The sequence below is a fragment of the Blennius ocellaris genome, assembly GCF_963422515.1.
Source record: "Blennius ocellaris genome assembly, chromosome: 14".
NCBI classification, from domain to species: Eukaryota; Metazoa; Chordata; class Actinopteri; order Blenniiformes; family Blenniidae; genus Blennius; species Blennius ocellaris.
The window spans coordinates 28,212,801-28,226,174 of record NC_137663.1 but is presented as its reverse complement, the minus strand read 5'-3'; the positions used below and the strand labels follow the sequence as shown (position 1 = coordinate 28,226,174).

The following is a 13,374-nucleotide window of genomic DNA, read 5'->3' as shown; positions in this document are numbered from 1 at the left end:
TCCTCACCACTGTGGATCCTCACCACTGTGGACCGTCACCACTGTGGACCGTCACCACTGTGGACCCTCACCACTGTGGACCCTCACCACTGTGGACCCTCACCACTGTGGATCCTCACCACTGTGGACCGTCACCACTGTGGATCCTCACCACTGTGGACCCTCACCACTGTGGACCATCACCACTGTGGATCCTCACCACTGTGGACCGTCACCACTGTGGATCCTCACCACTGTGGACCCTCACCACTGTGGATCCTCACCACTGTGGATCCTCACCGCTGTGGACCATCACCACTGTGGACTGTCACCACTGTGGACCATCACCACTGTGGACCCTCACCACTGTGGACCCTCACCACTGTGGATCCTCACCACTGTGGACCCTCACCACTGTGGATCCTCACCACTGTGGATCCTCACCGCTGTGGACCATCACCACTGTGGACCGTCACCACTGTGGACCATCACCACTGTGGACCCTCACCACTGTGGACCGTCACCACTGTGGATCCTCACCACTGTGGACCGTCACCACTGTGGATCCTCACCACTGTGGACCCTCACCACTGTGGACCATCACCACTGTGGATCCTCACCACTGTGGACCGTCACCACTGTGGATCCTCACCACTGTGGACCCTCACCACTGTGGATCCTCACCACTGTGGATCCTCACCGCTGTGGACCATCACCACTGTGGACTGTCACCACTGTGGACCATCACCACTGTGGACCCTCACCACTGTGGACCGTCACCACTGTGGATCCTCACCACTGTGGACCCTCACCACTGTGGATCCTCACCACTGTGGATCCTCACCGCTGTGGACCATCACCACTGTGGACCGTCACCACTGTGGACCATCACCACTGTGGACCCTCACCACTGTGGACCCTCACCACTGTGGATCCTCACCACTGTGGACCATCACCACTGTGGACCCTCACCACTGTGGATCCTCACCACTGTGGACCCTCACCACTGTGGATCCTCACCACTGTGGACCGTCACCACTGTGGAACCCCGGGCATGACCTTTGACCCCCCCCGCTCCCTCCATCTGCCATGTGGCCGTACCTCCACATCCGAGATTAGGAATGTCCATGTGGAGTAGGAATTTCCCCAAGAGGATAAAGAAAGTAGGGTTGGTCAGTTTGTTCGTTAGTCAGAAACCCCAACAGAAGAACCGTCGTATCCAATCGTCACCGAGAGTCTGAGACCGTCCAGAAGAACCGTCGTATCCGATCGTCATGAGAAACACTGAGAGTCTGAGACCGTCCAGAAGAACCGTCGTATCCGATCGTCACCGAGAGTCTGAGACCGTCGAGTTCCAAGAAGCAGAAGACAAACCTCAGACGACCACAAGAGACAGGAAGGTGTTGAAGCGCCTTTCATCTGAACATTGGTTATACAAACACCAGCTCCTTTTCCTCCACGGACCCCTACCGAGTGCTGCCGGACCCCCCGCTGGGCGGACGCAATGGGAGCCTGATCAGTCGATGACTCATCGATCCGACAAAAGACCGAGAACCAGACGGAAACATGGAGAGAAGATTCCTCAGAAACAAAGACGTGTTCAAGAAACAACGTTAAGAAATGTCACGACGACGTCAAGGACCCGAAAAAATACACTTATTAGTACATAATTCTGTTTATTTAGGTTCATTTTAATGCACCATTTTAGTATTTTCACAACCATGTTTATATATTTTACGTTTGTTTACATGTTTTTCTTCCAGTTTAATTTATTTTATCTTGTTTTTACAAATTCATAGATTTTTTTCGTTTCCTCTCTAGTTGATCAATTTCCCTGATGATACAAGATGAACTGATTAAGTTTCACAATCTTCTGACAAGTTCACAGAATCCAAAGGGAAAGATGTTTAACGTTGACATGGAACCTTCTGGAAGAGACTGTCAGAGTTCTACACACTGAGTTCTAGGGTGAGCTACAGTTCTAGAGTCTGTCTCAGTTGTAGAGTTTGAGAGAGTTCCAGAGTTTGAGAGAGTTCCAGAGTTTGAGAGAGTTCTAGAGTGTGAGAGAGTTCCGGAGTTTGAGAGAGTTCTAGAGTTTGAGAGAGTTCTAGTTCTCTGGTATGTGAGACTTCAGGAGTTTCTTCCATTCCTACCATTCGTGAGAGTTCTAGGATTTGTTCTACAAGGTTTGAGGTTCCAGAGTGTTGAAGTTCAAACCCTGTCAAGGCCTACAAAGTGTGAAAGTGGAAGAATTCATTCCGGCTTTAGGAAAAGTTCCGGAACGTGTCAAAGCTCTTCAACATGTCAGAGTTCCAGAACTTGTGAAATTCTACTCAATGTTCATAGAAATAAATGTTGAAATGTTCCGAGACACATGGAGGGAAATCTTAACATCCATTGTTGTTAAAGTATGTTTGGTAAGACTGGTGGGGAGTCTGAGTCTGAGTCTGAGTCTGAGTCTGAGCCTGAGCCTGAGCCTGAGTCTGAGCCTGACTCTGAGCCTGAGTCTGAGTCTGAGTCTGAGTCTCAGCCTGAGCCTGAGTCTGAGCCTGAGTCTGAGCCTGAGTCTGAGTCTGAGTCTGAGCCTGACTCTGAGCCCGAGCCTGAGTCTGAGTCTGAGCCTGAGTCTGAGTCGGAGTCTGAGCCTGACTCTGAGCCTGACTCTGAGCCTGAGCCTGACTGAGTCTGAGCCTGAGCCTGAGCCTGAGCCTGAGCCTGAGCCTGAGTCTGAGCCTGAGCCTGAGCCTGAGCCTGAGCCTGAGCCTGACTCTGAGTCTGAGCCTGAGCCTGAGCCTGAGCCTGAGCCTGAGCCTGACTCTGAGTCTGAGCCTGAGCCTGAGTCTGAGTCCGAGTCTGAGCCGCTGCAGTTCACAGAAGTGTTCTTCAGTCGATGCTCTTCGGGGTTCCTGGAGTCTCCGGCTGCTCCGGACACAAACACTGTTTATTGTTCAGTTTTATTTTTCCCAAACGAGACGTTCATCTGCAGATTTCCAGCCTCCATAAACCTGATCAATAAATAATCAAAGCAACGAGGCTGCAGGAGGCTCATGAAAACTGTCAAATCAATGGAATCATAAAACCCAGAGATAAACCCTGCAGGACGCTAGAGCTGATCTGGGATCGGCCTTGTTGTCTTGTTTACGGTAGCCATGGAAACGCGTGTCGATTAAAAGGAGTTTTTCCAGGAAATGTCTGGTCGTCAAGCCGACGTCGTTCAAAGTGACGTCTGATCCCAAAAACGTTGTTCCGTCATTTCTGCTTGAAAACAAACTTTCAAACTCCTGATTCCGATTTTGTCTCTGAATTCAGACTGAATTATGATCACATGAATGAAATGACAGGATTCACTCCATCATCATTTGACTGAGCAATGATTTTAAATTCCTCTTGAAGTGCTGAGTCGACAAAATTCAAAGACGACAACAACAACAATAATTCATGGGATTCAAAGTTCCTGTCTCAGTTTAATTTCTTTCAATTGGAAACGAGAAATACTTTCAGAAGCAAAGAAGCCGAAACATCGTGAAAGATTGACTATTTTAACAAATATCAAAAACCCACTGATCTGAAGAACGAGCACAACATGTTGTTTCATTTCAACATTGTGAGTTTGAGAGAAAGTGAGCAGCAGCAGGCGAAGGGACGTTTCAGGACGTCACACTATTCATGAAGTTCCTGCTTCATCCAACCTCGTTGATCCTCATCAACAGGAACGTCGCTTTATTTCCTTCCTGATCAACAGGAACGTCGCTTTATTTCCTTCCTGATCAACAGGAACGTCGCTTTATTTCCTTCCTGATCAACAGGAACGTCGCTTTATTTCCTTCCTGATCAACAGGAACGTCGCTTTATTTCCTTCCTGATCAACAGGAACGTCGCTTTATTTCCTTCCTGATCAACAGGAACGTCGCTTTATTTCCTTCCTGATCAACAGGAACGTCGCTTTATTTCCTTCCTGATCAACAGGAACGTCGCTTTATTTCCTTCCTGATCAACAGGAACGTCGCTTTATTTCCTTCCTGATCAACAGGAACGTCGCTTTATTTCCTTCCTCATCAACAGGAACGTCGCTTTATTTCCTTCCTCATCAACAGGAACGTCGCTTTATTTCCTTCCTGATCAACAGGAACGTCGCTTTATTTCCTTCCTGATCAACAGGAACGTCGCTTTATTTCCTTCCTGATCAACAGGAACGTCGCTTTATTTCCTTCCTCATCAACAGGAACGTCGCTTTATTTCCTTCCTCAGCACAAAGTCGATGTCCGACCTCTCCATATCCTTCAATTCCCTTTCTAAAATACTGAAAGTGTGCTGCTTCCTGCTCGGGTCCTGAACTGGTCCTGAACTGGTTCCTCGTGGTGCTGAGAGGCGTCAGCTGCTGGCCCGGAGAACGACTCCCACTCAGGAACCACAATGTTCCAGCAGTGTGGCCACCCTCTGCTCCTCGCCCTCCGGGAAACAAAGGAAGTAAAGAAAGTAGAAACTTGTGACGCCGGTCTGTTTGAGCTCACGTGACGAGATACGGCAGTAAAAACGTTCCTGAGTTCTAGATTCATTATTCAGCTTGTAAAAGTGTCAGAACCTGGAGAAGAGCGTCTCTGAGGGAAGGTGAAGCTTCCAGACGGTTTCCCGGGGAGCAGCCGTACCGCTCCGTACCGCTCCGTACCGCTCCGTACATCTCCGTACATCTCCGTACATCTCCGTACCGCTCCGTACATCTCCGTACCGCTCCGTACCGCTCCGTACCGCTCCGTACCGCTCCGTACATCTCCGTACCGCTCCGTACCGCTCCGTACATCTCCGTACATCTCCGTACATCTCCGTACCGCTCCGTACATCTCCGTACCGCTCCGTACCGCTCCGTACATCTCCGTACCGCTCCGTACATCTCCGTACCGCTCCGTACCGCTCCGTACCGCTCCGTACATCTCCGTACCGCTCCGTACATCTCCGTACCGCTCCGTACCGCTCCGTACCGCTCCGTACCGCTCCGTACATCTCCGTACCGCTCCGTACCGCTCCGTACCGCTCCGTACATCTCCGTACCGCTCCGTACATCTCCGTACCGCTCCGTACCGCTCCGTACCGCTCCGTACCGCTCCGTACATCTCCGTACCGCTCCGTACCGCTCCGTACCGCTCCGTACCGCTCCGTACATCTCCGTACCGCTCCGTACATCTCCGTACCGCTCCGTACCGCTCCGTACCGCTCCGTACCGCTCCGTACCGCTCCGTACCGCTCCGTACCGCTCCGTACCAACACAAGGCAACAGGAAGAGAGTGGTGAGAAGCAGAATGACAACGGTCTGGAGATCGATTCCTCCAGTCTGACTGCAGACCAGATCGCATCACAGAACCACTTCTGGAACGGAAGTGAGGAAAAAGACGAGGGGCCTTCGTAGAACCTCCCAAATCCCTGATCGAGAACTGTCAGAATCCACTCTGAACACTCTGAGCACGCTCAGTCCGCTCACCCTGAGCACGCTCAGTCCGCTCAGTCCGCTCACCCTGAGCACGCTCAGTCCGCTCAGTCCGCTCACCCTGAGCACGCGCTCTCTGAGCACGCTCAGTCCGCTCAGTCACAATGTCACAAAGTTTCTTCCTAGGACGGCTCGTTATCTGGTAGCTTAACGTTTTATTGGGCTTCTTTTTGTTCAACACACACACACACACACACACACACACACACACACACACACACACACACACACACACACACACACACACACACACACACACACACACACACACACACACACACACACACACACACACACACACACACACACACACACACACACACACGGTATTGACCCTGCTGATGACCCCACCAGAACATTTCCGTCTGGTTCTGACGAGTCGGACTAAAAGTAACAACATGAAGAGAAACTCCAGAGGCCGTAGAGACGAAGACGTCCCGCTGTCAGAGGCCGTAGAGACAAAGACGTCCCGCCGTCAGAGGCCGTAGAGACCAAGACGTCCACCGTCAGAGGCCGTAGAGACGAAGACGTCCCGCCGTCAGAGGCCGTAGAGACGAAGACGTCCCGCCGTCAGAGGCCGTAGAGACGAAGACGTCCCGCCGTCAGAGGCCGTAGAGACCAAGACGTCCGCCGTCAGAGGCCGTAGAGACGAAGACGTCCCGCCGTCAGAGGCCGTAGAGACGAAGACGTCCCGCCGTCAGAGGCCGTAGAGACCAAGACGTCCACCGTCAGAGGCCGTAGAGACCAAGACGTCCCGCCGTCAGAGGCCGTAGAGACCAAGACGTCCCGCCGTCAGAGGCCGTAGAGACCAAGACGTCCACCGTCAGAGGCCGTAGAGACCAAGACGTCCCGCCGTCAGAGGCCGTAGAGACCAAGACGTCCCGCCGTCAGAGGCCGTAGAGACCAAGACGTCCACCGTCAGAGGCCGTAGAGACCAAGACGTCCACCGTCAGAGGCCGTAGAGACGAAGACGTCCCGCCGTCAGAGGCCGTAGAGACGAAGACGTCCCGCCGTCAGAGGCCGTAGAGACCAAGACGTCCACCGTCAGAGGCCGTAGAGACCAAGACGTCCCGCCGTCAGAGGCCGTAGAGACCAAGACGTCCCGCCGTCAGAGGCCGTAGAGACCAAGACGTCCACCGTCAGAGGCCGTAGAGACCAAGACGTCCACCGTCAGAGGCCGTAGAGACCAAGACGTCCCGCCGTCAGAGGCCGTAGAGACCAAGACGTCCACCGTCAGAGGCCGTAGAGACCAAGACGTCCCGCCGTCAGAGGCCGTAGAGACCAAGACGTCCCGCCGTCAGAGGCCGTAGAGACCAAGACGTCCACCGTCAGAGGCCGTAGAGACCAAGACGTCCACCGTCAGAGGCCGTAGAGACGAAGACGTCCCGCCGTCAGAGGCCGTAGAGACGAAGACGTCCCGCCGTCAGAGGCCGTAGAGACCAAGACGTCCACCGTCAGAGGCCGTAGAGACCAAGACGTCCCGCCGTCAGAGGCCGTAGAGACCAAGACGTCCCGCCGTCAGAGGCCGTAGAGACCAAGACGTCCCGCCGTCAGAGGCCGTAGAGACCAAGACGTCCCGCCGTCAGAGGCCGTAGAGACCAAGACGTCCACCGTCAGAGGCCGTAGAGACCAAGACGTCCCGCCGTCAGAGGCCGTAGAGACCAAGACGTCCCGCCGTCAGAGGCCGTAGAGACGAAGACGTCCACCGTCAGAGGCCGTAGAGACGAAGACGTCCCGCCGTCAGAGGCCGTAGAGACCAAGACGTCCACCGTCAGAGGCCGTAGAGACCAAGACGTCCCGCCGTCAGAGGCCGTAGAGACCAAGACGTCCCGCCGTCAGAGGCCGTAGAGACCAAGACGTCCACCGTCAGAGGCCGTAGAGACCAAGACGTCCCGCCGTCAGAGGCCGTAGAGACGAAGACGTCCCGCCGTCAGAGGCCGTAGAGACCAAGACGTCCACCGTCAGAGGCCGTAGAGACCAAGACGTCCACCGTCAGAGGCCGTAGAGACCAAGACGTCCCGCCGTCAGAGGCCGTAGAGACCAAGACGTCCACCGTCAGAGGCCGTAGAGACCAAGACGTCCCGCCGTCAGAGGCCGTAGAGACCAAGACGTCCACCGTCAGAGGCCGTAGAGACCAAGACGTCCCGCCGTCAGAGGCCGTAGAGACCAAGACGTCCACCGTCAGAGGCCGTAGAGACCAAGACGTCCCGCCGTCAGAGGCCGTAGAGACCAAGACGTCCCGCCGTCAGAGGCCGTAGAGACCAAGACGTCCCGCCGTCAGAGGCCGTAGAGACCAAGACGTCTCGCCGTCAGAGGCCGTAGAGACCAAGACGTCTCGCCGTCAGAGGCCGTAGAGACCAAGACGTCCCACCGTCAGAGGCCGTAGAGACCAAGACGTCCACCGTGTGGACAATGTGGAGCAGTGAGCTGAAGATCTACAAGGTTCCGCAGGATCACGGTTCCCCGAGAACCCAGAACCACTTTATCGTTTTTATTTTATCCTGTGAGAACAACTGATGGGTCGTCACCTCCTCTGTCCTCGTCTCTCTCTCTCTCTCTCTCTCTCTCTCTCTCTCTCTCTCTCTCTCTCTCTCTCTCTCTCTCTCTCTCTCTCTCTCTCACTGCAGCTGGACACTTTAATTGTCCCCAACGAGGACCCTTACCTCTGGTCTCAACAACAGTTTAGAATCGGCAGCCGATTCTTATTCCGTCTGTTTGGATTCAGCGAAGGATGAACTGATAATGGGAGAGAAGACCGATCTGTCCTCACCATGTCCCCTGTCCTCACCACGTCTCCTGTCCTCATCATGTCTCCTGTCCTCACCACGTCTCCTGTCCTCACCACGTCTCCTGTCCTCATCATGTCTCCTGTCCTCGCCACGTCTCCTGTCCTCATCATGTCTCCTGTCCTCATCACGTCTCCTGTCCTCACCACGTCTCCTGTCCTCACCACGTCTCCTGTCCTCATCATGTCTCCTGTCCTCGCCACGTCTCCTGTCCTCACCACGTCTCCTGTCCGACCCGTCCAGACCAGGATTCCTGCAGAACTCGACACGTGTTTTGATCGTATGACGACGAGTCCTGGACGTTGTGGGACTAGTTGTCCTGCACCTCCTGCAGACTCTCCATCAGATTTAAAAATAATACTTTGATCATGTTTTGAGGGTCTGTTTCCATGACAACGAAGCTCAGAGTCACTGAAAACTGAAATTTTTGAAAATGGCTTCAAAGGTGGAACTTTACAAAAACGCTCAGACTCTCTGAAGCACTGAATCTGGTCCTGCTCCTGCTCCTGCACCTGGTCCTGCTCCTGGACCTGGTCCTGCTCCTGGACCTGGTCACCATGGCTGTAGTAACTCTTTTTTCTGCACATGCTCAGTAGAGGCGTTGAGGAGTGGTTCACGGCCACGCAGCGCCTCAACGCGTCGTTTGAGTCTGGAGTGTAAATTAGGCTTCATGACATTTAAGAGGTACTGGTATTGGTACCTGGTATCGGTACCTGGTATCGGTACCCGGTATTGGTACCCGGTATCGGTACCCGGTATCGGTACCCGGTATCGGCACCCGGTATCGGCAAGTAGTGGAAGGGTTGTACTCCAAAGTGCTAGAAATTCTCTGAATAACCCGTAAATGTCCAACTTAGTGTAAACGATGTCTAGATATGATCATTTGAATCCAAAGGACACGACTGTGTCCCTCTGGTTGGACCACGAAGACAAATCAAGTCCAGAAGACAAATCAAGTCCAGAGTGGAGAGAAACATCTCCAGCTCATTCAGCAGAACGTCGGGCAGTGGAGGAGAGAAGGAGTGTGATATTGTTCTTTTAGCTGCAGTCATCATCATCATCATCATCATCATCATCATCATCATCATCATCATCATCATCATCATCATCGTCATCGTCATCATCATCATCATCATCATCATCATCATCATCATCGTCATCATCATCACAGCCATCAGCTCCTCCTCCTCATCACTTCAGCTTCTCTTTGTCTGCCTCTTCTCCCCCCACTTTCCTCCTCCTCCAATGAAACCCATGAAAGCTTATCAATGTAGCCTGGGGGGGTGGGGGTGGTGGGGTGGTGAGGGTGGGGGTGGTGAGGGTGGGGGTGGGGAGGTGGTGGGGTGGTGGGGGTGGGGAGGTGGTGGGGTGGTGAGGGTGGGGGTGGTGAGGGTGGGGGTGGGGGTGGTGAGGGTGGGGGTGGGGAGGTGGTGGGGTGGTGGGGGTGGGGAGGTGGTGGGGTGGTGAGGGTGGGGGTGGTGAGGGTGGGGGTGGGGGTGGTGAGGGTGGGGGTGGGGGTGGTGAGGGTGGAGGGGTTGTCAGCCTGCAATCAGCGGGAAATTGGCTGCTCTTCCTGCTGTCACTGTCGCCGGCAATTCCAGCAGGGCGGCCGGGTGTTTGTGGACTCCGAGTCTTTACGGCAAACTGCCAAACAACGAAAAGACTCGGTGCTTTAGCTCGTTCTAGAACGACGGAGACGACGGCTTCAGGACGGACTTGAACAAGTCTCAATGAAAACACCGCCGATCGATGAGAATATGATGTGTTTTATCTTTGTTTTGTGCCTGGATGGGGGGGGGGGGGTCGACATGCTGCTGGGGGTCGCCCCCCCCCAACCCTCCACTGCACCGGACTGCAGAACCAGGTCCTCCAGGGTCCTCCAGGGTCCTCCAGGGTCCTCCAGGGCCTCCAGGACGGTGAAGAGCTTCCCAGTGCTGATCACATTCACCCATTCCCACACCTTCACACTTGCCCACCAGGAGGCGCTCAGTGCCTCCCCTCCAAGCGACTCTGTGTCTTGCTCAGGGGCACTTTGGCGGCGTTCACCCCGCAGGTCTTGATGCTCAGTTCAGATTTTTTTCCTGGGATCTGATTTCCGGCCGTGTGAATGTGATCGGACCGGATGTTTGTAGGCTCCAGAGCGCAGACGAGCACGGGTTGCCAGATAGGACTCACTGTTTCTGCCCGGTCAGCACGGGTTGCCAGATAGGACTCACTGTTTCTGCCCGGTCAGCACCGGGTTGCCAGATAGGACTCACTGTTTCTGCCCGGTCAGCACCGGGTTGCCAGATAGGACTCACTGTTTCTGCCCGGTCAGCACCGGGTTGCCAGATAGGACTCACTGTTTCTGCCCGGTCAGCACGGGTTGCCAGATAGGACTCACTGTTTCTGCCCGGTCAGCACGGGTTGCCAGATAGGACTCACTGTTTCTGCCCGGTCAGCACGGGTTGCCAGATAGGACTCACTGTTTCTGCCCGGTCAGCACGGGTTGCCAGATAGGACTCACTGTTTCTGCCCGGTCAGCACGGGTTGCCAGATAGGACTCACTGTTTCTGCCCGGTCAGCACGGGTTGCCAGATAGGACTCACTGTTTCTGCCCGGTCAGCACGGGTTGCCAGATAGGACTCACTGTTTCCAGCCCAAACAAAGTAAAACCCACACACCTCCATAAAGACCAACTCAAATCTCCGCCTGGGTAGAAATGATGTTCCAACCATAAAACAAATGCTTCAAATAAAGAAAGTTAAAAGGTGAGCGAGTTTAGTTCTACTGCATATCTGTGGGTGTTCAATACGAGCCGACATCAGACAACATGAGGGAGAGAAGAAGGACAAGAAGCTTTTAACAGCTTTTAGCATTTTCCCTCCATGACGGCAGTGATGAAGCAGTTGTACGTAATAAGATGAAAAACATCCAAGGAGGAAGCACATAGGGACGAGGCTGGGGTCTGGTGTGGACAAAGGAATCAGCGCTTTAACAGGACAGGACAGGACAGGACAGGACAGGACAGAGCAGGACAGGACAGGACAGGACAGGACAGAACAGGACAGAACAGGACAGGACAGGACAGAACAGAACAGAACAGGACAGAACAGAACAGAACAGGACAGAACAGGACAGAACAGAACAGAACAGGACAGAACAGGACAGAACAGAACAGAACAGAACAGAACAGAACAGGACAGAACAGAACAGGACAGGACAGGACAGGACAGGACAGGACAGGACAGGACAGGACAGGACAGGACAGGACAGGATAGGACAGGACAGGACAGGACAGGACAGGACAGGACAGAGCAGGACAGGACAGGACAGGACAGGACAGGACAGGACAGGACAGGACAGAACAGGACAGGACAGGACAGGACAGGACAGAACAGGACAGAACAGGACAGGACAGGACAGGACAGAACAGAACAGAACAGGACAGAACAGGACAGAACAGAACAGAACAGGACAGAACAGAACAGAACAGGACAGAACAGAACAGGTCCGACACGAGTCGCTGGGGAGTCAAAAATCAGAACTGGGTTGCTTTTCCCTGCAGAGTCAATGAGGGAAGTGAACCTGCAACCAACTGAACCACAGCGGCTCTGACGTCCTCAGTAGTCCTCAGTAGTCCTCACAGAATGACCAGAGTAGAAATTAGCATTTTGGAGATTCGTTCATTACAGGATTCAAACCCACAACCTGGTCATACATGGTCTTCAGCCTCATGGTGGGTGTCCAACGAGGACGAGGACGAGGACGAGGACGAGGATGAGGACGAGGACGAGCCACAGACCAGTGGAACCTGGAGTCGTTGAGTCGAGAGACACAAATGTCCCGTGGACCTGGATGGAGGTCAGGGTCCTGGGATCTCTAGTTTCCTCTGAAGTCTCACGGAATGATCTGCTAGCGATTAGCATTGTAGCAGCTCAAGGCATGCTAACGAACCGGCAGCATCTGAACAATCACTCAGTTTCTCCAGACAAACAATTCAGAATCAAACCTCAAGCAAAGATCTGATGATGGAGGTGTAGTCAGTCATTAATGATGGAGGCTGATGGAGGCTGATGGAGGCTGATGGAGGCGTGACGTCAGTCATTAATGATGGAGGCTGATGGAGGCTGATGGAGGCGTGACGTCAATCATTAATGATGGAGGCTGATGGAGGCTGATGGAGGCTGATGGAGGCGTGACATCAGTCATTAATGATGGAGGCTGATGGAGGCTGATGGAGGCTGATGGAGGCTGATGGAGGCGTGACCTCCGAGTCCAGCATGAATTATCCAGCAGCATGAAATATTCATACCAAGTTCACACTGCAACTGAACACAACAGCCAGAGACAGAGAGACAGAGGGACAGAGGGACAGAGAGACAGAGACAGAGAGAGAGAGACAGAGACAGAGACAGAGACAGAGACAGAGACAGAGACAGAGAGACAGAGAGAGACAGAGACAGAGACAGAGACAGAGACAGAGACAGAGACAGAGACAGAGAGAGAGAGACAGAGACAGAGACAGAGACAGAGAGACAGAGACAGAGACAGAGACAGAGACAGAGACAGAGAGACAGAGACAGAGACAGAGACAGAGACAGAGAGAGACAGAGACAGAGACAGAGACAGAGACAGACAGAGACAGAGACAGAGACAGAGACAGACAGAGACAGAGACAGAGACAGAGCTCCGGAGGACTTACGATGGTGAAGTTCATGACCTTGAGGATCCAGATGGTGAGGGCCAGGTTGATGAGGATGAGGATCATCAGCAGCAGGACGAAGAAGTACAGGCAGCGCTTCCTCCAGCCGTAGATCCCCACCTTGTACACCTGCGCTTTCTCTGCACTCTGGACATTGTTCCTATGAGAACACGGTTCCTGGGTCATCTGGGGAGGAACCGGCACAACGTCAGTGTCATGCAGATGTTGGAGAACCATCGGCACCGCCTTGCACTAGAAGACACTTTCTAGTCTGTGAACAGGTTCGTCCATTCTGGTTTCTCTGAGCTCTGATTGGCTCTCACTGCCGAGACTCTGTTGGCTGCTCAACGCTGCTGTGGTGCTGGACTGAGGGACGGTCTGGAGACCACAACCAGACCGGAAGAACCACAACCGGACCGGAAGAACCACAACCGGACCGGAAGAAC

The 13,374-nt window shown here is 53.7% G+C and overlaps 1 protein-coding gene across 2 annotated transcripts in view; it reads right to left on the bottom strand.

Annotated features, from left to right (window-relative positions):
• sgcd (sarcoglycan, delta (dystrophin-associated glycoprotein)) overlaps positions 1–13,374 on the bottom strand; it is a 125,378-nt gene that overhangs the window by 10,851 nt on the left and 101,153 nt on the right. For both annotated transcript variants that reach the window (XM_080508263.1, XM_080508262.1), the window contains one exon: positions 12,929–13,114. In XM_080508263.1, coding sequence (XP_080364389.1) covers positions 12,929–13,114 — 186 coding nt within the window. The remainder of the gene's footprint in view (positions 1–12,928; positions 13,115–13,374) is intronic.